Source organism: Herpailurus yagouaroundi, unplaced genomic scaffold, assembly GCF_014898765.1.
Source record: "Herpailurus yagouaroundi ecotype Mexico unplaced genomic scaffold, PumYag 139, whole genome shotgun sequence".
Classification (NCBI taxonomy): domain Eukaryota; kingdom Metazoa; phylum Chordata; class Mammalia; order Carnivora; family Felidae; genus Herpailurus; species Herpailurus yagouaroundi.
Window position 1 is genome coordinate 34,634,638 of NW_024412394.1, and position 23,857 is coordinate 34,658,494.

Consider the following 23,857-nt stretch of genomic DNA (forward strand, 5'->3'; position numbering starts at 1 on the left):
TGAATGAGAGAACCAAAAGTAAGTGGAATTAGAGAGTAGGTGATCTATAAATACGATGGAGTAATAGAAATGTGTAAGAAGGGGAGCCCAGGTGGCTCAGTCAGTTAAGCGTCCAACTCTTGATTTCGGCTCAGGTCATGATCTCATGGTTTGTGAGATGGACCCCATGTTGTGCTCTTCACTGTCAGCATGGAGCCTGCTTGGGATTCTCTCTACCTCTCTCTCTCTCTGCCCCTCCCTGGCTTGTGCTCTCTCTCTCTCAAAATAAATATATAAACTTAAATTTTAAAAAAATTGTTAAAAAAAAAAGGAAAGAAATGTGTAAGAAGAACAATTAGTTACAGCAGAGGAAGTAAATGATTCTCCACTGCCAGTTGGGGAAGGTGTCCAGAGGTGGGGATATTTGAGCTGGGTCTGGAATCACAAAGGTCTGGGGCAGTCTGGCCAGATTTAAGGTAGATGAACAGAGAGGCTCAGAGGAAGGTTGGAACCAGACTGAAAAGAGCCTAGTTTTCTAAAGCCATTTGGATTTTATGCTGTAAGTGATGGGAATCAAAAAAAAAGAAAAATCTTTTGATGAATAGCACAATGACTTGATCAAATTGGGTTTGAGAAAGATAATTCTCACTACACCTTGGAGGATAACTGAAAAAGAGAAGGAGCAGTGGAGGACAGGAGGGAATGGAGGCTGCTGCATTGCCCTGAGTCATATGGTGAACATCTGGACTAAAACAGAAGCAGAAGGAATAGAAAGGAAAAGCTGAATTCAGGGGACTTTTCTTTTTTAAAAATGTTTATTTATTTTTGAGAGAGAAAGAGATGAGCAGATAAGAGGCAGAGAGAGAGGGGGACAGTGGATCCAAAGTGGGCTCAAACTCAAGAACCATGAGATCATGACCTGAGCCAAAGTCGGACACTTAACGGACTGAGCCACCCGGGTGACCCCAGGGGACATTTCTGAGGCCAAGCCAACAAGGAGTAGTTGTTTAAGGTGAGAGATTGGAGGTGAGGATGCCTGCACTTTCTGACTTTGGACTGTGGTTAGATAGTGATGCCATTATGCAAGACTGAGAACACAGAGCATTTGACAGGTTCAGAAGAAAGGCTACTTTTAAATATATTAAAAATATTTATCTATAGTCCAGGAGATATGGCAGTTTATATTTGGAGATCATGGAAATGTAGGTAAATGAAGGAAACCTGAGAGGTGGAGAGTGAGAAAATTGTACAAGAAAACAACAGTAGCCACCATTATGATGAGTAAACCGTTCTAAGATCAGACCCAATATTACTGCTCTTCTTTATGCCATGTCCCCTAGAAATCTTAATGCCAAGCACGCCTTCTGTCTAAATTTAGACTTGAGGCATTTTATTAGGTGCCTTCCCAGGACATGGCTTACCACCTGCATCATCTTCAATGCTAGCATTTAACTAATTAGAGTATTAGCAGACAACAGTCTTCATCCAAAGTCTAGTGGTCCTGAGTGATGGAAGCAAAATTGTGGATAGAGCCTTATTCCTTTAAAGGATGTATGGATCAGTATTGCACTGAAGACTAAGGGAAATTAATTAATTTGTTAAAAACAAAAACAAAAACAAAAAAACTTTAAAGGACTTACTAAGAACCATTCTTAAACCTAAATGTAAGATTAAAAAGCCCTGAAGCTTTAGGGGAATCACCTGATGCTGTTCATTGTCCCATATGACAGAAGATTTGAGTTCTCCCAGAAACAAAGCACCTTGGAAAGCTTAGTTCCTTTCCTCTACATAAATGTCCAAGGTTGTGTGGGATCAGTGCTTTGCAGGAATCTAGCATCTTACCCGATATCATTTCCCTTTCCAACAATCATTGGATGAATCAAAATTGCCTCCTAGCACTTCATAGGTAATGTCCTGCCCTCTTGAGAACCACTCACTAAGCTATTGTGAACTGTAAAAAGTCAGCCCTTAGACTTAAGCCTCTGACATAAATAATCCTGGTCAAATACCAGAGCAACAAATTATTAGTAGAAGAGTTCAGTCACAGGCACAAGTATTTGCACCATTAGGACAGAATGATTGCTAAGGGAAACAATTAAAAAAAAAAAAGCTTTAGGTTGCCTACATATGTATACTTCCCTTGATGCGTCATCAAATGATAGCTGGAGATTTAAAAAATCAAAGTTTGAGATTTTTAGGAGATGAAAGCAGGAAAGCCAAAGAGAAGGGGAATTAATTGTTTGGGAAAGTCTCCAAGAAAAATTCATCTGAAATGAGGGATTACTCTTTCTCTTGACTCAGTAACATTCAGAAATATAGAGGGATGAAATAAAACCTCAACATAATCTGACCCTCACCAGAGCCAGAATTCATCTTTATGCTTCGTTGACAGCCAACAACTTTTTGTTTTTAATTATAAGATGGAAATTTCTAACCACCATGGTCTAGTCACTTTTTATAAGGCTCACATTTCAGATGAACAAAAACATTATTCAAGTAGGTTCTCTTTCCAATAAACAAACAAAAAAATCACCAAAGCAAATAACCACACTCAACTTCTGTGAATCATGGCCCAGCCTGAGGATGCTGAGATGCTAAGAGCACTCTGCGTGCCCAGTAGTCACCCACAGCTCAGCACTGCTTAAAACAGTCCCCTGAATTGGGGCACCTGGGTGGCTCAGTCAGTTAGGCATCCAACTTTGGCTCAGGTCATGATCTCATGGTTCGTGGGTTTGAGCCCTGCACTGGGCTCTGTGCTGACAGCTTGAAGCCTGGAGCCTGCTTCAGATTCTGTGTCTCCCTCTCTCTCTGCCCCTCCCCCACTCGCACTCAGTCTCTCTCTCTCAAAAATAAATAAACATTAAAAAAAGATTTTTTAAAAACAGTCCCCTTAACACTCAAAGATTTCAACATTTATGTAATAGTATCAATTATGAGTCATGTATTTTTCTTAACATCTTGAACACAGAAGATTTGGTTGAGAGATGGGGGAAGATTATTATTTTGTCCATAGCTTCTTTAATAATATTTTCACTTTATGGTCACTCTTTTCCATGGAGCTCTAAAGTCAAAAAATAAGGGAAATTTGAAGTCTCTTCTCCCCAGCTTCAGCTCAGCTGTCAGAAAAGTAAAGAGTGATCTGATTCTCACTATCTTCATCTTATCTCAGAGAATTTGAGCCAGACATTTATCAAATTTGAGGAAAAAAGTGGCAATTTTACCAAAACTGTTGCAATATTATTGATGCTCTAGATTCCCAAAGAGAGAAGCATTTAAGCAGAACAGGATAAGCAAGGATTGTTGGGTTTTATATCCTACAAACTTACAAATAAAAACATTTCATGTGTTCTGAATTTCCATTTAAATTTATCTTGTTTGGAAAGCACATAAAAATTAAATAAAAAATAATTTTATTCTGTATCTGTTTCTCTTCTTTCCTTTACTGCTGATCAATCATATCAGATCTAACATTGTTTCTCATCTCCTCAGAGTGGAAGCTCTTGGAAGCTTGTCAGTTCAGGGCCACACTGCAGACTAGGAATGAAGACCTGTGGGTTGGCACTTGGCAGTGAGCAGAATAGTGTCTACTTGAAGGTTCTGATAATTATGGAAATCGTCTAATGAACATATGATATATTTACAGCTTCAAGCTTCTACTTTAGCACATATCAGGGAAAGCCTATTCTCAGAGTAGAGCCTCATTTCTATCCTCTTGCCTAGAATAGACAGACATATGGGTCCTGTCTGAGTTTCCACACCCTGCTTCTTCCATTGTTGGTGGGTGCCCAGTTCCTCTCAGAGAGATCTTCCATCTTTACCAAAACCTGGAGAATGAACAGAGCAGCTATGGTGGGTGAGGAGACAGAAAGCAGGCTGGTTCTTCCTAAGGCCTTTGTCCTGGAGAACACATTCCATTTCTCTCAGAGTAAAAGCGAAGGTTCTGGGGCACCTGGGTGGCTCAGTCAGTTGAGCGTCCAACTTTGGCTCAGGTCACTATCTCACATTACGGGAGTTTGAGCCCTGAATCGGGCTCCTCTCTGACCATGAAGCCTGCTTGGGATTCTCTGTCTCCGTCTCTCTCTGCCCCTGCCCTGCTCACTATATCTCTCTCTCAAAATAAATAAACATCAAAGAAGAAAAAAAAAGCAAGCCAAAGTTCTTACAGTGACCTAAAAGACCCACTTACAATGACCCTTAAAGACTGTCTGGCTGTCCATTCCCATCTGTCCTCACCTCCCACTCTTCTCCCCTTACTCAATCTACTTCAGCCCCCCTGTCTCCTTGTTCCTCATCCACACTTCAGGGCATTTGCATCAGGCTTGTAACTACAACCTCTAGTCTGCTCAGAAAGGCCTACCCTGACTCTCCTGTTTAAGGCTGGACATCCACCAGCCCTCCTCAGCACATTTCCCCTCCTTTATCACTCTCAGTGGCACTTATCTTCTGATGTCTGTAACATGTGCTTATTTATTACGTTATTATCTGCCTCCCTCACTAGAAGCACCAAGAACACAGGAGGTTTTGACTCTGTTCACTTCTGTATCTTCAGCATCTAGAAATGGACCTGTCATGTAGTAACCACTTATTGAATATTAGATAATGAATTCATTTTATTTAGCACTTATAAAGTGATTTCTACTTGTCAGGCACAGTTGTAAGCACTGTACAATATTAGGTCATTTCAACCCTGGTAACAACCCTTAAAGAAGGAATTTATATCCCCATTTTATAGAAAAGAAAACTGAGGCACAGTGTGGTTAAGATAAATTGCCCAAAGTCACACAGCTAGTAAGTGGCAGAGCCTTTCTGTGCTCTGAACCCCTGCTCTCTGCTAAGTGAATTAATGAAACATGGTGGAATCTCCATTTTCTGCACTTTGTCCTAAGTGTCCTACTAGGACCAAATTAATGATCCCAGTGTTTGAAAATGACCTAATCAAGTCTTTGTGCTGACTTTCTGTTTCCTTGGAAGGGAAACTTGTAGTTTATAAGGTCTCTAGGGGCTTGTACCTGGGAGGGAGAGGCAAGTAGGCCTATCTACCGGGTCAGGTCACAAGAGAGATACAAAAAGGACCAGAACAGAACACAAGCCCTTTGGATCAGCTACGGACCCTTCCTCCTGCTCCACTTGTCATGCTTCTACTAGGTTGGGGGCTGCTTTCAGTGATCACAGGATCCTGGAGATACCTATAGCACAAACTGATGCATATCTGTATACTAATTTATGAAGCTAGCTATAGCTTATTGGAATGTTTACCTCAGTGTTTGGGAAACATTTAAGATGATTGAAAGGGGGTAATTAGAATTTGGGAGAAGGCATATTTCTTACCAATTTCCCATTGAGTTGATACTTAGGGAATCTCTGCTAACTGTTGCCAAATAAAGATCCTGCTGGGTTTTCTTTAATTAATGAGATGGCTTGGTTGTAATTATTCCATTAATTGTTTAAATGCAAATAAGTACTATTAAGGATCTTGAAAACTGTTTCCTCTTAAATATGTTAAACCTTCCCCCTTGTCCTCTCATTTCTGTTCTTAATTTGCCTAGTAAATCCTCTTTGAATAAATGGCACAAAAATAAGTGTTACCCAGACTCTAGTGGAATTATCACAAATTCTGAATTAGAGAAGGCTGAATGGAAGTAATGAATTGTATTTGTGTTCTTTAAAAAGAAAAGATTCCACTGAGCCTGCATTTACTATGTAAACATGCAGAGTAAAATAATGGAAGAAGTTGTAAAAATGGGAACTTTTCATAAGTATAAACAAATTCTACTCTCTGATAAGATAACTCATTTTAGATATATAAAGCTAGTCTTTGAAAACTACCTTCAGTAACTTTTAGATACTCTTAATTGGCCGAGAGGGTGGTGAAATCCTTGCTCTAGTACAATTCTATTCCCTGCCTGTCAAGATATGGAGCTGCGAGGTAGGGCAACAGCAAGGAAGTCTCCCCTACAACCACACCTGGTGAGAGACTGTTGGGGCTTTGACCATAACTAGAGGCTGTGATACACACAGCTGCCTAATCAGACTATCTTGCAGTGGGCCTGACAGCATTTCTTCACTGGAGACTTCATGGACTAGCCTGGAAGGCAAATGAGGATGATAAAGGGGAACACAGACGAGAAAGAAGAGAGAGTCGGTTTCCCTTTCAGTGGAGAAAATTTCCCAGGGCCCTTTTGCTTCAACAGGAGAATCCACCTCTGTTGGTAGATGTTCCTTTTCCCTTCAGCCCATCACCTCCCCACCCCCCTCACTCTGAGCAAATTTACTTTCAGCACACCTTGCTCCAGGACTTCTTTTGTCTAGATTCTACAAAAGGTCAACTTGACACTGCTATATCACTTTACATCTATTCAGGCATTCCATGCTGCTTCAGAAATGGTAAGGAGTGTACTTTCTCCAGTGCATTCTTTTCTGGGGCAGTGCCTTACTTCTGAATAGATGGTTATTTTTGCTCAGGGCCCACTTTTTGTTAGTGTCCCATAAAGTCAATGTATGGGTCTGTATTTCCACAACTTTCTTCACGAACTGTGTACGGAATGCTTTCTTACTTAAAATTGTGAATCAATCCTCTCATATATCACTATACTACTACTGTGGTCTCCAAATCAAGTGTCGTGTTGCCAGGTAGGAATAAGTCTACAACCAAATAAAAGAGCAGGAGAGCAGAGCAGGGTTTCAAATTACTGTGACAGATCAGTTCCCTCCTACACTAAGTAATTTTCCAAATCAGTCCAAGTGATGGCAATCCATCCTGCAGAAGGAGGCCATCTCCAATCAGAGGTTGTTTGGCAGGTGTGCATAACGGGTGACAAGAAGTCGGTAACGTATTAATTAAGATACGTCAATGATGTGAGGAGAGACGTTTGGCAGAAATAGCATTCCACATACTATTATGGGCAAATAAGAGTACTGGCTAATGTACAATCGGAGCCATCTCTGTCTGAGATAAAGGCTAGATGTAGCAAGTGAAGTCATTTTTCTCTTCAGCAGAGAAACTTCAGAAAAACAAATTAGAATCAGAACATGGCTTGGTGAATAACACAACACAGAAATATGTTATGATTAAAAACAAGGGATAGCCCCAATATTCCTTGGATTCTGCTGCCAGGATAACTTACTAGTAAATCAAATTGATAAATACGTGCCATCTGCTGTCTTATGCTTAGGGATCATAAAAGCTGGTATTCTAAAACACTTGGAAATTTCCCAAATATCTTTCTCATTTTATCCTCATCTCAATTTTTTCTTAAGCTAGTAGGTATAAAAGACATAATCATTCTTTTCTTTTTTAAGTTTATTTATTTTGAGAGAGAGAGCAGGGGAGGGGCAGAGAGAAAGGGAGAGAGAGAATCCCAAGTAGGTTCCTGTGCTGTCAGCGCAGAACCCAACCTAGGGCTCAAACTCAGGAACCATGAGATCATGATGTGAGCCAAAATCAACTGAGCCACGCAGACACCCCAAAGACATATTCATTCTTAATCTATTGTTTAATGGTGCAAATGAACAATAGGCAGAGGAACTCATTAAATTTGTTCAAGTTTATCAGTGAATAGGCCCTCCATCTTACCCAATTTAAGAGTACACTTGATTTATAGCATGACTAGTCTTGAATGATCTTGATGGATCACTGGAAACAATTAGACACATAAATAAATATCCCAGGATCATGACAGATTTCATAAAAGATGATTCACATGAAGATTCACATGGCTAATAAAATTGAAACTATGAAAATAAGTGATCTTGCATATATTTTATTTGTCTTTATGACATTAATGTTCAAAAGGTCAGAAAACTTTAAATTTTTCTCCAATTTAGAACGTGTTATTAATGGAACATTGTGACAGTGCCACTGACTCACATACTTTGGGGATAGTTAACATTTTATATTTATGAAAGATTGCCCTGAGAACAGATATGCATTTTCTATTTGTGTGGTATGTTTTGTTACTAGGGTCTCTTGTAGATTTTCATTCTTAGATTTCTGTCTCTCCTTTTCTTGAACATGAGCCTGGTTGACTGAATCCCAATATCAGCTCTGAAAGCTTTTGCGCAAGTGCACATACAGGTGTGTGTGCCAGCACATGTGCAATATGTACAGAGTTAGGTGTGTGTTTTCCTACCTCTCTATGCTCACCGAAGGATACTGTTCTTGTTACCATAGAGTATACTAACACCAATAAGACATACTATGGTAATGGGGTGGGGGGCATATACAACGTTAGGTAAGAAAATGTATTTTGATGCTTATAAGAGAAAACAATTATTATGGGCAAGAGAGGAGGAAACCAAGACTGTTTTAAATCAAAATAGCTCCTGTTCTATCAGGAGGCCTAGAAGAAAGGTGGGTTAGATGACCCAAGAAAGCATGGGGATTTCTCCCAGTAGCATATGGAGGTCTGCATTGCAGTCTATAGCTTATGGACATGGAAAGAAAACAAGAAAGTAACTGATTTATGCTGGACTCCATCACCACCCTGCCCCATAGCCTTTCCTCCTCAGAAAGCCATGGTCCCAAAGGTTTCTATTTCTTCCATATTATGCCCACTGTTTTCATGGTCTACCAACAGGCAGTGTTTTCCCCATTGGACAGCTCAACAGTTGAGGTTCTCAGAGTTCCATCCCCCCATCAACACAGCATCTGCCTTCCTCATTACCGAGTTAACAAAACACTGGCTGCTTCAGGAGAGCCACTTTGGCTCTTGCCTGAAGTTCCATTTCCTCCAAACATTAAAACATTTGGGGATTCCACCCAAACTATACTCAGATAAAAGGAACAAACTGCCCCTCGCTTTCTTTTCTTTTCCCAGTCTGTCTTAAGAGTATTTACTATCTGTATTGACCAGAGATAGTGTGGTCAATTTACCGAGCACAGGGTAGTTAGAGTTGGTTTCAAAAACTGTCAGAAGGAGTTTGAGAAAGTTTGAGTACAAACCCCTTACTTGAAGTCATTGTCCTTTCTCTCTCGAAAATAAATAAAATGTGGAAAAACATTTTCTTAAACTTTCTTAACCAAAGGCGAAAAATTCTTATCATTCTAGTAGTAAGATAGTAAAAAGAAAAGAGATATCATCAGGTGACCCCAAGTGAAAACAAAATTGTTCAGTGCTATAAATCATAAGAGTGAAATTAGGTAATTACTGTTACTATTCTGTACCTTCGATTAATCAAAATAAGCACACACTGACACTGAGACTTCTTGTGGTGAGAACCCATTCACTCTCCAATTGCAATTAGCGTAATAGTGCTGAATAGGCAGGTTAGACCAAAATCATAGGCCAATTAACTCATCCTAATTTTTCTACTTCTAACCAGCCCTTTTTCAGAATTTTGATCTTAATGGATTGATAAAGCTGGATGCTAATTAGTTTTTGCTGAACCTGAAGTTTTGAACTGAAGGAAACTTCAACAAACATTTGAAGTTTGTTTGTTGTGAGGGCCTGCCTGGGTAGAGGATTTGCTACAATGAGTGAGGAGTTTCTCCAGAAACAAAAGACCACCACTCAGATAGCACTTACTGCACATAATTTTATGAGTGTTCTACTATGCATATCTTATAGTGCCAAATAGATTATAAACTCAAGGGTGATAGCCACATTGCCCATCTCTCTACTGCATGGTTATGGTATTCAGTATACATTTGTAAAAGGAATTCATGAAAAGCAGAACACCTATGAATGAAATAAATGTTGCAGAAGAGTTAGTTATACTAAACTATGCAAACACCCTGAAAGAAGAGGGAAGGGGCCAATTTTCTAAAAATCATGGGACCTCTCATTATCAGAGTAATTTCTTTGGTCCAAGCAAGGGTAGCTATAAGGGCTGAGACATACTCCCAACAAAAGTAAAAAGTTCTAAAAGTTTCCTAGGAATATGCTCAGTCCTGACCTGACTCTCAGCCTCTTGGTAGCACAAAATCCATTTGTCTTAGTTTGCTTGGGCTGTTGTAACAAAATATGTAGACTGGGTGGCTTAAGCAACAAATGTTTATATCTCACAGTTCTAGAAGGTAGAAGTCCAAGATCAAGGTGATGACTGATTTTATTCCCCAATGAGGGCCCTCTTCCTGACTTGCAGACAATTGCCTTCTCACTGTGTCCCCATGTGGTGGGGGCAGGAAAAGTGGGAGAACCTGTAAGCAGCTCTGTCTCTCTTCCTTTTACGGACACTAATCCCATCATGGAGCCCCACCTTCATGACTGACTCTAAACCAAATTACCTCCAGAGGCCCACTTCCAAATACCATCACACTGTGGGGGCTGAGGTTTCAACGTCTGAATTTTGGAGGGAACATTCACTCCACTGCAACTATCCTAACTCTTGTCTTGTCGCAGGTGTTCACCACAACCTTCAAGAGAAATTTCACCAACAGGAAACAATAAGATTTGCTTTATAATCAACTTGGCTGACATGTACCAATTTCATAAGTACAGGAATGTCTTTTTATTGAAATATATTACTTGTTATTTTAAGGAATTTTATTTAAAATTTTATAAGTATTTTAAATTTTTATAAGTAAGAAAAACCCATTGCCTTTACATATTTTCATATTATAAAACCAATAGAATAGGCTAATTTTATTTCTAGTAGCAATGTTAATTTTAAGTTGTTACTTACATTGTTTGGGGGCAAGCTCATAACAGTTCCCAAGAGAAAGAAAAGCCTATAAGATAATGAGAAATTGACAAATTAGCAATTCAAATCAAATGAAAACTTTGTTTGATTTCATTCATTTTGGAGACTTTCTTGGTGTTCCCATTTTGATCTGATTCAGAGCTTTTAGCTTCAATTCCAACTTTAACAGGTTCATTTGTGATTTTTTTTTTTTTTGGCAAAACCATAGCAGAATGAATACCTGGGTTTAGTTCAAGGTACAGCAAACTGTTTTCAGTTTTTCTAGCTTTCAGTTCATGAATCCCTGCTACATACACATGTGGCTGCATGTAGACACGCCCATATATAAATCTCCAACCCATTAAGGTTTAATTTGGTTTGGGATGGGGAACCAAAAAAGTACTCAGTGAGACTGATTTCTTTTCCCAAAGGGGGGGAAGGAGAGAATGCGCAGAAAGCCCTACCATCAACTTGGGCACCTCAGCAGAGAGCACCACTGTGGCTCTGTACCAAGGACAGAATTCTCCAACCCACGATGTGGCAGGTGGAGTAGAATGCGTAAGCCACCCTTTCCCCTGATGTAGATGTGACTTTAAGAGCACAAAATAGGAACACAGAGGGGTCACTTGGATGACTCCTTCATACCAGGCAGGCATTACAACACTTGACAGCAACCAACCTATCCCTAAGTGTCTAAAGTCACTACAAGAGGGGCGCCTGGGTGGCGCAGTCGGTTAAGCGTCCGACTTCAGCCAGGTCACCATCTCGCGGTCCGGGAGTTCGAGCCCCGTGTCAGGCTCTGGGCTGATGGCTCAGAGCCTGGAGCCTGTTTCCGATTCTGTGTCTCCCTCTCTCTCTTCCCCTCCCCCGTTCATTCTCTGTCTCTCTCTGTCCCAAAAATAAATAAAAATAAACGTTGAAAAAAAAAATAAAGTCACTACAAGAGAGCAGATATCATCATGGCATCTCATCTAGCAACTAAGATGCATAGGACCATTGCTAGGCTGAACTGGGGTGGTGGGGGGGCGGTGAGGGGGAATAAGGAATGTCCTCTGTTCCTCACTCTTGTCCTCTGTTCCTCTGATCTTCTCCCCACCACAAAGGAGGCACTGCCTCCTACCCCTCGCCCATATGCTCTCAACCTGTGACCCCAACACCTGATAAAAACCTGCCCCTGGTCCTTTGGTAGTAACATGTAAATAAGTCACTTGGGATGAGACATTTTCAAACTACCCCCTTCCCTATGCCCCAACTGAAAATCCTCTGGGATAAATGAATGTTGCATCTAAATATGGTTGATGAATTACTTTTCAGAGGGATATTTGCATTTTAATAGGTATGAAAATCTTGAAAGGATAAAGTATTTCTAGACAACTTTCAGGAATCAACCAGCCCAAAAAGGAAGACCTTAGGAGGCACTGGATTTTCCTGGTGCTCCTGAAATGGATTTGTCTATCAGTGACTTTCAAAACCATCTCAATCGCTGTTTCTGAAGGCAGGCAGCATCAATGCCCCTTCACATTTTGTTATGGTCTCCCCATCCCTCCCCTAATGCTAGTGCCATGTCCCCTTTCTCTGCACACCCCCCACTCAGTGTCCACTAAGCAACTTAGTAAAGTTCCGTCATATTCTCACCACTCCCCTCCCTGGATGCAAGCATAATCCTGAAGGTATTGACTCGTCTTCAACTCCAGGTCAAATCAGCCCCGTTGGTAGAAACATTCATTCTCTCAAATTCTCTTCCAATACACTAATAGTTAATGTACCATCCCCCAAAATAAGGAGAAATGTGAAAGGAAGCTAGAGTGACAATGGATGCATGTAATGGCCTCTCGGTGATGGTTAGTAAGCTTGTGTTTAGGGTCTTTTTCTGTTCTAGGAAGAGACGAAAATCCAAAAAATGACTTGCTTTTGTGTATTTATTTCCACATTCTGATTTAAATGTAGAGTGATCTCTAGATCTTACTTTCACTTCCTTGATATGTGTTATACTAGTAGAATTTTCCAAATTACAAAGAATTATAACTGCAACCCTTCTGACTGATGCCTTTCTTTGAAATTTATGACTCAGTTGACGTCACAGATCCTTTCCCTCCAGGGATTATGTGAGGAGGCATGCTGGCCTGCTAGCCCTGTGTTACTTTAAGTACACACACAACACACACACACGCACACACACACACACACACACACACACACACGAGCCAAAATAGCTAGAAATTGATTATGTTGATATTCTGAATAAAGGCAGTAGTTCCAATTTTGTATGTCTAATTAGCCACAGCTCTTCAAGGATTGGTGGAAATGTCATGGGGTTTATAATGTTGGCATTTCATCTTCACAAAAATGCCATTTGATGGCATAAAACCAGAAAAAACTAATGGTCACATTAGACAGCTTGTAGATTAGACAAAGGTCACTGTGTTTTAATGAACAGTGCTGTTAATTAATGAGAAAACAATTAGAACATGAGCTGTTAGGCATTGTGAATTTGTACCAAAAAAAAATCAATCTGTACCTAAAACCACTTTGAGTAACTCAAAAATAAAGTAGCTGCAAGAACAGAATTTAAATCTTGAATTACACAACAAAGTCATCTATATTAATGAAATAGCATCACAGTTTCCTGGTGTGAGATATAAAGATTCTTCCTTAATATCTAGAATGGAAAGTTAGTACTAAGTTAGTATTCTCAATAAATATTCTAGATAGAACCTAGGACTAGCCCTACCACTGCCCATTAGGTTTCTTAATTTCTATATATATTGTTTTTAGTCTATAAGAATAGGAAAGGGGGGCGCCTGGGTGGCGCAGTTGGTTCAGCGTCCGACTTCAGCCGGGTCACGATCTCGCAGTCCGTAAGTTCGAGCCCCGCGTCAGGCTCTGGGCTGATGGCTCAGAGCCTGGAGCCTGTTTCCGATTCTGTGTCTCCCTCTCTCTCTGCCCCTCCCCCGTTCATGCTCTGTCTCTCTGTCCCAAAAATAAATAAACGTTGAAAAAAAAAATTAAAAAAAAAAAAAAAGAATAGGAAAGGTATTCTGTGTTTTATCAAAATTCTGTGAGTAGAAATGAGGAAACACTATAACTTCTTCAAGACAGGTGATAAAAATAATAAACATTGCCTTTTGTTCTATAGACAACTGTCAAAGCCAAGCTTTTAGAAGCTTCAATAAAGGGTAGAACCATTGTTAATAACGCCAACTTTACATTATAGCTTTCCTCCAAGGAGGTCAAGTACTCCAATAATGATTCACTAATCTCTTTAGCAACCATTTGAATAAATAGTGGATATTTTATTTCAATTAAAAACAAGCAAGAGAAAATGAACTGATTTATCCTGAGGTATGGCAACAAAGGCACCAGAACCTGTCACATGGCTAGTCCAAAAACTGTTAGAAGAGCCACCCCTAATTTAAATCATTTCAACTGAGCATAGCAAATGTTTGTATTTTTATGTCATTTGAAAATAAAATAAGAAGACTCCATCCAAAGGGCCATTTAGAGAGCATCATTAACTCAAAACACGGTGAGAACAGATCTAGTATCCCAGTCTGAAGAGGAACACATTTCCTTTAGATGGTGGGGGATGGCTTTCTTTTTTTCATTGAAGTTTTTTTTTTTTTTTTAACAATTGTTGATTCGCATTCAGCTGTAAGAAATAATACAGATATATCCTACATACACTTCACCAGTTTCCCCAAATGATACAATTTTGGAAAGCTATAATATCACAACCAGGCTAATAATATTGATACAGTCCACAGATCTTATTCACATTTCCCCACATATCCCACATTTCCCACATTGCGCTTAAGGTATTTGTACGTGGGTATGTATGTATTTGTATACGGGTGTTCAGTTCTATACAATTTTGTCATATTTGGAGGGTCATGTCAAGACATCAAACAGCTCCATCACCACAAGGATCTGTCAGGTTGCCCTTTAATACCTATAGTCACATCTCCTTCCCACTCGCATACCTCTACCCCCATCCCTGACTTCTCAAAACCACTAATCTGCTCTGCATTTCTAAAATGTTTTCATTTCAAAAATATTATATAAATGGAATAGCATGGTATGTAACCTTTTGGGATTGCCCTTTTTTCACTCAGCATAATTCCCTAGAGATTCATCCAAATTGTTGTGTGTATCAGTAGTTCATTTATCTTTATTGTGGAGTAGAGTCCATGGTGTGGATGTATCAGCCTGTTTAACCATTCACGTGGTGAGGACATCTGGACTGTTTTCAGGTTTGGGTCATTATGAATTAAATCCACTGTGAACATTCATGTACAGTTTTTTGTATAAAAAAAATTTTAATTTCTCTGGCATGAATGCCCACGAGTCAATTGCTGAGCCTTTGAGGAACTACATGTTTAGTTTTATAAGAAATGATCAACTTGTTTTCTGAAAGGGCTGTACCATTTTACATGGTCACCATCAGTGCATGAGTGATACAGTTTCTCTGAATTCTCCCCAGCATTTTGTGTGGACAAAATTTATTTTATTTTTGCCATTCTGCTAGGTGTGTGATGTTACCTCATGTGGTTTTAATTTGCATTTCTCATATAGCTAATGATGTTGAATATCTTTTCACATGCTTATTTGCCATCTCTATATCCTTTTCAGTGAAATGTCTATTCATGTCTTTCACCCATTTTCTAATTGACTTGTTTGGGTTTTTTTACTGTTAAGTTATGAGAGTTTTTATATATCCTAGATACTAGAACTTTATCAGATATGTGGTTTGTAAATATTTTCTCCCAGTCTGAAGTTTGTCTTTTCATCCTCTTTTGATGAAGTCCGGTTTATCAATTTTTCCTTTTATTTCTTATGTTTTTGGTGTCAAATATTTGCTTAACACAAATTCTAAAAATTTTTTCCTATGTTTTTTACTAAAAATTTTATAGCTTTAACTTTTAAGCCTATGACCTATTTTGAATTGACTTTTTTATAAGATGTGAGTCAGTTAAGCATCCAACTCTTGGTTTTGACTCAGGTCATGATCTCAAGATTGGTGGGTTCGGGCCCAGCATCTTGCTCTGCACTGACAGTATGGAGCCTGCTTGGGATTCTGTCTCTTCCCCTCTCTCTGTCCCTCCCCACCCTCTCTCTCTCACACATACACACTCAAAATAAATAAACATTTTTAATCTATATTTTTGTACCTCTATCCAAACCCATATTAGTCAGGGTATATTTCTAAGTTCTCTATTCTGTTCCATTTTTCTCTGTGTATCTTATCCTCCACCAATACCACATACTCTTGATTACTGAAACTATATAGTAGGCTTTAATGTCAGATAAAGTAACTCTTTATTCTCCAACATTATTCTCCCTTTTCAGGATTTTGTGACTTTCTATATAAATTTTAGAATAAGCTTGTGTCTACAAAAAAACACTTCCTGATATTTTGATATAAATTACATTAATCTATAGAACCTTATGAAAAGTTAACATCTTTATTATGTTGAATCTTCCAATTCATGAACGTGGTATTTCCATTTATTTAGGTCTTAGAATTCTTATTTCTCTTATCAAAATTTTACAATTTTCAGCATGCATATCCTCCTTTTATTAAGTGCATAGCTAAACATTTTATTTTCTTTGGAGTGGTTTATAAATAATATTGTGCTTTTAATTTTGGTTTCTATATCCTCATCATTAGTGTACAGAAATGTGATTACATTTTGTATGTTGATCTTAAGTCTTGCAACCTTACAGGACTCACTAGTTCTAAGCATTATTTTTGAAGATTCCTTGCAATTTTACCTGAAAACAATCATGTCATCGGCAAATAGAGACAGCTTTATATCTACCTTTCCAGTGTATGCCTTTTATTTCTTTAACTTACCTTACTGCAGTGACTGTATTTCTCAACTATGTTGAATGAAAGTGATGAAACTAATATCTTGCCTTGTTTCTTGATTTTAGGGTAAAGGATTCAGTCTTCCACCATTAGTATGACATTAGCTATAGGTTTTTGTAGATGCTACTTGGTTTATGTAGATGCTACTTATCAAATAATATAGTAAACCTCTATTCCTAACTTGCTAAGAGTTTTTACCATGAATGGGAAAACTGTATATCCACATGCAGAAGAATGAAATTGGATCCTTTTCTCACTCTATATACAAAAATCAACTCAAAATGAATGAAATACTTAAATGTAAGCCCTGAAACTATAAAACTGCTAGAAGAAAACATAAGCAGCTTCTTGACATAGGTCTGTGCAATGATTTTTTTTTTATTTTTTTTAATGTTTATTTTTCAGAGAGAGAGGGTTTGAGTGGGGAAGGGCAGAGAGAAAGGGAGACACAGAATCGGAAGCAGGCTCCAGGCTCTGAGCTGTCAGCACAGAGCCCGACGCGGGGCTCAAACTCACGGACCGCGAGATCATGACCTGAGCCGAAGTCGGACGCTTAACCGACTGAGCCACCCAAGCGCCCCAATGTTTATTTATTTTTGAGAGAGATGCAGAGACAGAGAGACAGAGAGGCAGAGCTTGAATGGGGGAGGGGCAGTGAGAGACTAATACTGTATCATCTCACTTATATGTTGAATCTAAAAATGTCAGACTCATACAAGCAGAGAGTGGAATAGTGATTACTGAGGACTGAAGAGGTAGGGGGAAAGGGGAGATGTTGGTCAAAGGGTACAAAGTTTCACTTGTGCAAGATGAATACCAGTACACAGCATGTTGACAGATCTATTCCCCACCTGTCAGATTTGGGATGCCCTCCCTTCTCTGACTCAATAGCATTTTGTTCCTTATAATTGCAGTAAAGTGTATATTTCAGGAACCAATAGACGGAATTTGGTCAAAGTGGTTTTCATGCTTTTGTTCCCTATTACATAAACCCCAGGTCCTTGGGAAAGAACATTTCCCACAGCCTGTAGCTCTGGACCTGAAAGAAATGCCCCATAGTCATCCGCTGAGCTCTCCCACTGCTGCTTACTCAAGGATTAGAAATTTTATCCCCTATAGAGAACACTAAGTAATTGCCTAGTAAGGAGAGGAGAATTCTGACCCTAGTGTTACTTACCCCAAGGCAGAAATTGTGACCCTGTGGTAAAGTCCAATTACAACTTCCTCTTGCTTATTTGGAAATGAAGGATTTTTCCCCTAACCTCTTTAAAAAAAAAAAAAAGGCAGCAAGCAATATTCCTGAACAAGGGACCATGAGTTAAGAACTTGTAGATATAATTTATCCTGCCTCAGTGCAACATAGAAATGGTACAGTGATGGTCTACCTTACTTTAGAACAATGGCCACACATCTATTGGTTTCGTCTGTTGCTATGAAAAAGAAAATTCATGGGGTGCCTGAGTGGCTCAGTAGGTTAAGCGTCTGACTTTGGCTCAGGTCATGATCTCACGGTTCATGAGTTCAAGCCCTACATCAGGCTCTGTGCTGGCAGCTCAGAGCCTGGAGCCTGCTTCAGATTCTGTGTCTCCCTCTCTGTCTTTCCCTCCCCTGTTCGTGCCCTGTCTCTCTCTCAAAAATAAATAAACAATAAAAAAATTTTTAAGAAAAAAATTCATTGCATGATGTGCCTAGTTGCTCAAGCTACATTCAGGACTCTCTTGGGTATCCCTTATTATATGACCTCTCCCCAGTGGCATGCTGGACTTCTTGGCACAAGTAGGAGCTAGAGGCAGGGATTTAAAAAAAGCTGACCTGCCATGAAAACTAGATTGGGCTTCATGGGCATCTTAGGCCTCTCAGCATGTTTTCTTTATGTGGAAAGATGTGCTGGATTAAATATAGGTGATCTGGCACTTTGTCCGTCTTAGTGAAGGAATAGATTCAACTACCTAGATATATACGCAAAACCAAAATAAAATGAAACCCTCATATCATTAATGAGTGTATGTTAACCATAGTTTTGGTTATCTGTGCATAAAATCATCTTTGGAGATTTATTCTGTAAGTAGTTTTAAGTCACTGTAAGCAGTGATGATATTGGAGATTTATTCTTCATCATGAGAAATATTAGCTCACAGTTTGTGGGTTCGAGCTCCCAGTCGGGCTCTGTGCTGACAGCTTAAAGCCTGGAGCCTGCTTCGAATACTGTGTCTCCCTCTCTCTCTGCTCCTCCCCCACTCATGTTCTGTCTCTGTCTCTCCTTCAAAAAAAAATAAAGACATTAAAAAAATTTTTTTAAAAACAAGAAATGGAATTATTTTTTTAAAGAAAATAAATTCAATAAACTCAGTGCCTACCTATCCCTCTAAAGGGACAACACAGTGACTATGATAAGCTTGCTCCAGAGATGCTTTATTCTTAACAAATTCTATTTGGCTTCTCATTCTATGACCCACTACTTAATGAGCCACTTTAGTTGGCCTTTCCCCAGGGCTCATTCACAACTGTTCCTAAATAATGTCAGTCCTTTTGCTGGAGCAGGTGTTATTTTCTGGGCATCTTCACCAAAAGGCAACATAAAAATTAACAAGCTTCAGATCTGGAGGATTCAGGGTCTCATTTCAGGCAAAGAATATATGTGTCACACACACAGTAATGCTTTTGGAACTTTCTGTCTAATAAGAAGATTTTGACATCATAACAAAAGAACTCAGTATACTTCTAAATGTTTATTTCCTTTTCTATAAGAGCAATTCTTAAGGGCTAAGGTATTATATCATTTCTTGCAGCAAAATGAAGGTCTGTTTTTTGTACAAGTGTAAAGCTGTGTTTTCAGGGTCCCCTCTTTCATTTCAAGTATCTCGCATGCTACCAGGTAACTAAGTCAGTTACACTGTATATTCCACACAGGGAAGATCTATAATTCAGCCTGCCCTTTTAGTATTAAAACCAACTCCTAAATTTGCAGTATTAGGAACTTGAATAGGACTAGCATTCCAAGGTAGAAGTACAGACAGTGTGAGGTTCAGATGTGCTCTGGGTTTAGAGGGAATGTTAACGTTAGTGATTAACAACTATATGTTTTATAGCAAATGTCTAAGTGTCCAGAAATGCCCATGGAGCTTCTTGCTCTGGTTTGCTCCATAATGCCTCTCTCTAACATGTCTTATTTCATGTCTTAGGAGTTCGTGATGATTGTCGTCTTTGGTTTGGAGTTCATCATTCGAATCTGGTCTGCAGGTTGCTGTTGTCGGTATAGAGGATGGCAAGGAAGACTGAGATTTGCCCGAAAGCCCTTCTGTGTTATAGGTGAATATCAAAGTCCTAGATATGGATTTACAACACTGCATCCTTTTTTTTCTTTATTGCAATATTTAATCAATATTAAAAGATAACATTCATGGAACATTTACTGTGGGTCAGGGACTTTGTGTTTTAAAAGCATTGACTCACTTAATCCTAACCATAACACTATGAGGTAAGTATTTTTATTATCTCCATTTTACAAATGAAGAAACTGAGACAAAGAGAAGTGAAAGAAAGTGGTGGAGTTGGGAGTTTGAGGCAAGTGGTCTGGCTCTAGACTATTCACTTATATCCAATTAAGTTACAGTGAAATGTATGGTTCTCCAGTATTGTCTTGAATTAGGGAAGCATTGATTTCAGTATGTATAAAGCCCCCTTTTTTCTTTACAATATGAGCAATACCCCTTTTATGCTTTTGACAAACTGGAGTGGATAGCAATGTATTAGTCCTGATAAAGCATCTCAATTAGCATGCCTCAAGGATGATTACAAGTATGGCTTACTTTATGTATGGGCAACTTTAGACCTGATAAAGTGTTTTACCCTGTTAAATTTGAGTTCCCCCACAATGCAGTCCCTAAATAAATACCACTTCTTTTCAGCTCTCTAGCTCCTGTGGTTTCAGAGGGATCCCATCACCTGGGTACCAGCCTGAAATTATACATTTTCATGAAGATGTCATACAGCAGTCTGGACTTAGGATCTGGCAACTCCCAGGAATATATTTAAAAGTATACCATAAGATTGAAAACTTATTCAATTATATCTCAATTTTCAAATTTTAAGTAAATTGCCTACATCACAGCCCTTTATCCCCAAATATTTTGGTGTGGATTTCCTAAGAATAAGGATATTCTTTTACATAACCCTCCATAAATTGAACATTAATACTTTACCTAATCTGCTGATTGTATTCCAGTTGTATCAGCTGACCTAATTATGTTCTTTATAGCATGCTTTCCTCTCCCGTGCTGGATCCAGTCTATGATGAAACACTGCACTCAGCTGTCCTGTCTCTCTAGTGTCCTTCCATCTAGAATAGCTCCTCAGCCATTCTTTGTCTTGTAGGACATTGACATTTTTGAAGACTATAGCTTATTTTTTAAAAATAGAATGTTCTTCCTTTGGGGGAAAAAAACCCTAGATATAAAACCTGTTGTTGTTGTTGTTGTTGTTGTTGTTGTTGTTGTTGTATAAAAGCTACATTTGGTTTTCTTACTCTTTTTTCCTTCCCACTTCTTTGGCAGCCATTCAGATCCAAATACTAAAAGTTCTTGGTGAGGCTTACTTACTTCAACTACTTCCCATCTGAGGAAGTAGGTTTTTATTTATGAGCTTGTTTATACTATCTTCTTCATCGACAGCTAGTTTTCCATTTTATTTGAGGTTTCAGGAATTGTTGATTAATCTTCTTAGTCTCCTCCTTTCCCCCTGTTCCCTGCACTAATGGCACAATGGACTTAGGCAGGTCTTGGAGAAAGTATCTGCTCATCCTTGGGCACTGTTAAGAAGAATCCTTTCTTCCAGCCTTGCTGTATAGATGGAGCACTGTCCTGGGGATGGGAGAAAAGGTGGGCTGTCCATATGCTCTTTGCCACTGAGTTAATTTCAGAGTATGCTTGTTTCAAAAGAGTCACCATTCATTTAACCGAAATTTATGGAAATTCGGTTGTGTGTGAAGCACTGGAATTACAGTAGTGAATCCAGTAAAATGTTAAATGAAACCTATCTTAAAATACCTGGTTTGGCTTTCACTACTGCAGTCTACTTGTCCAGCTGCCTGTCTTCTGCGAGAAATGGCTTTACTCCTTTCTGGAAGCCATTATGCTAAGATATGGAGGAAAGTAGGTAGAAATTACCCAGCCCCCAGGCATATCAGTGAAGGCATTTGATTTTTCTCTCCAGAGACTTTTCTCTTTTTCAATTCTCTGCTCCAGAAACATCATGAAGGACTTTAACTTGGTGTGAAACTATTGCACAAGTACTTTCTGTCCTATAAGGGCCCCAAACAAAACAATTCACAAGGCAGATGGTTGGCCAAGATTCACTCAGCTTCTACAGGATGAGGTCGGTTCATGGATGACTGAAGGAATGTTTCATTCCAGATTTTAAAACCAATTAAAAACTGGCTTTGTTCCAATTCCAGAGGCAATGCCGATGTATTTCTGGCCTGCAAGCTAAAAAGAAAGTCCTTTCCCAGATGCCTGCTGCCTTTTGATAGCTGTTTTCAGCTTTGGATACCTCAGTACATCTTAGTCCTTTAATCTGTCTCTTCCTGTCTCAGATCTTCGTGGTCATGATAGAATATCTTTAAAAAAAAAAATATGTGGCTCTAAAACTGATGTCAGGATATCTGTAATCTTAATATCCTAATCACCTTTGGGCTTATTGTGGCCCAGCTGAATTGATGTAATAGTGGAGCATGTTGAAATGTGGATCTTCGTATGATGTCAGTAAAATTTAATCTACACAGAGGAACCAAATGTCATCTGCCTGAAGGCAGCAGGCTGTGGCAGGTGACTGTAGAAACCCATTCTAGGCCTGTTTAATAGGTGCATAAAAATGATTGATACCACTGATAAAATGATAAAGTGCAATGTAAAGTGAGCCCTGTAATTCCCTTGTTCAACCTAATTTACCATGGCAAAATGAAAAAAAAAAAAAAAGAAAGGAAGGAAGAAATGGGGTCTCTCATCTGTGAAAACTATTCTGAGTTTGCAAATGTAGCTAATATCTCTCAAGGCTCCATGTATTTGTAAGAGTTGATTACCCTGCACACGCTAAATACATGCCCAAATGTTTTCAGCAGTCTTGAGCATTCCAGAAAAGGATACAGAAAAAACTGTGGTAGCCTGGCTATGCTTTCAACATGGGAAATCCTTTCTGTAGGCACATCAATGTTGTTCTTTCCAGTTGGAAACAGACTGAAGCTACTGCAGTGGTCAGCTAGTGGACCTCATATAGTTTTGAGTCTGAGAGATCAACTGAGTATTTGGAGTGGCTAGAGGCCCCACAGGCTAATTCCCAAAGACTGGAACTTCCCCCTCCTAAACTGCCTACCCCCTCCAGCCCTGCATTCTAGGCAGAATGAAGAACATTTTAAATTACAAAGTCATCATATACTTGTGTTTGAACAATATATTTTAAACAAGTATAACCAAAGGGAAGAAAAAGTTTATTCCATTTTTTAAAAATTAAGTGCTTTCTTTCATTACTATATTGATTTATCTCTTCTTGGTTTGTGGAGTTTCCTTTGAAAACTGGTAAAAATTTTATCTTGTATTGCAAAATTCTTCCTTATACCTGTGCGTTCAATTTACATCTCTCCTCTAAGACTCTTTTGAAATAACATGTGTATAGCTGTAGGCAATAATCAGTGCATTACCAATTTGGAGAGTCAAGTATATTTTGGGATAACTACCCCAAGATGCCCTTTCACTTATCTAGACTGGCTGCTTTATGAGTTCTCTGCATTCAACCACCAATCAGTGGCCTCAGTATTGAGAATGTGTGAAATACACTCAAAGACTAATTTCATAGTCATTCTTTTTTTTTCCTGCTTTCATTAATGACCTCCCTGAAAATTGCAAATAGTACCAAAGGCTGGTACTTAGATCACAATAATGAGCCTGATGTGTCAGGAAGCCAACAAATTACTTCTAACAGTGGCTTTTTTGGATTCCCTGGTGACTCTTTCTAAAGACATATATAACAGAGCCATATTTCTTGGTCTTGCAGTATGTCTCAGGGAAGCAGAAAATACCAGCCTGTTATTAATCTTGGGTCTGTATTTGATGCTAAATATAAGTTGATTTCTTCTTGCTATTTTAACAGTTTTCCTTCAGCATTAATATTTCCACAAGGGGACAAAAAAGGCAAACCACAGCACAGATGTTTCCCGCATGAATTGGGCATATACGTTTTTGACATGAGATAACAGTCACTCAGGAAAATGTCAACAAGTGCATTTTTTTTAATGAGAAAAAAATAACCAGTTTCTTCTTTGGCTAAAACCAAATTGAAGCCCTTATTAAAATTAACCACACAGCCAAGGCCACTCTAATATATCTGTGAGTTCATCTT

The 23,857-nt window shown here is 38.9% G+C and overlaps 1 protein-coding gene across 5 annotated transcripts in view; it reads left to right on the forward strand.

Annotated features, from left to right (window-relative positions):
• The window catches only part of KCNQ5 (potassium voltage-gated channel subfamily Q member 5), a 539,817-nt gene that overhangs the window by 377,649 nt on the left and 138,311 nt on the right, over nt 1–23,857 (forward strand). For all 5 annotated transcript variants that reach the window (XM_040473946.1, XM_040473947.1, XM_040473948.1 and 2 more), the window contains exon 3: nt 19,651–19,777. In XM_040473946.1, coding sequence (XP_040329880.1) covers nt 19,651–19,777 — 127 coding nt within the window. The remainder of the gene's footprint in view (nt 1–19,650; nt 19,778–23,857) is intronic.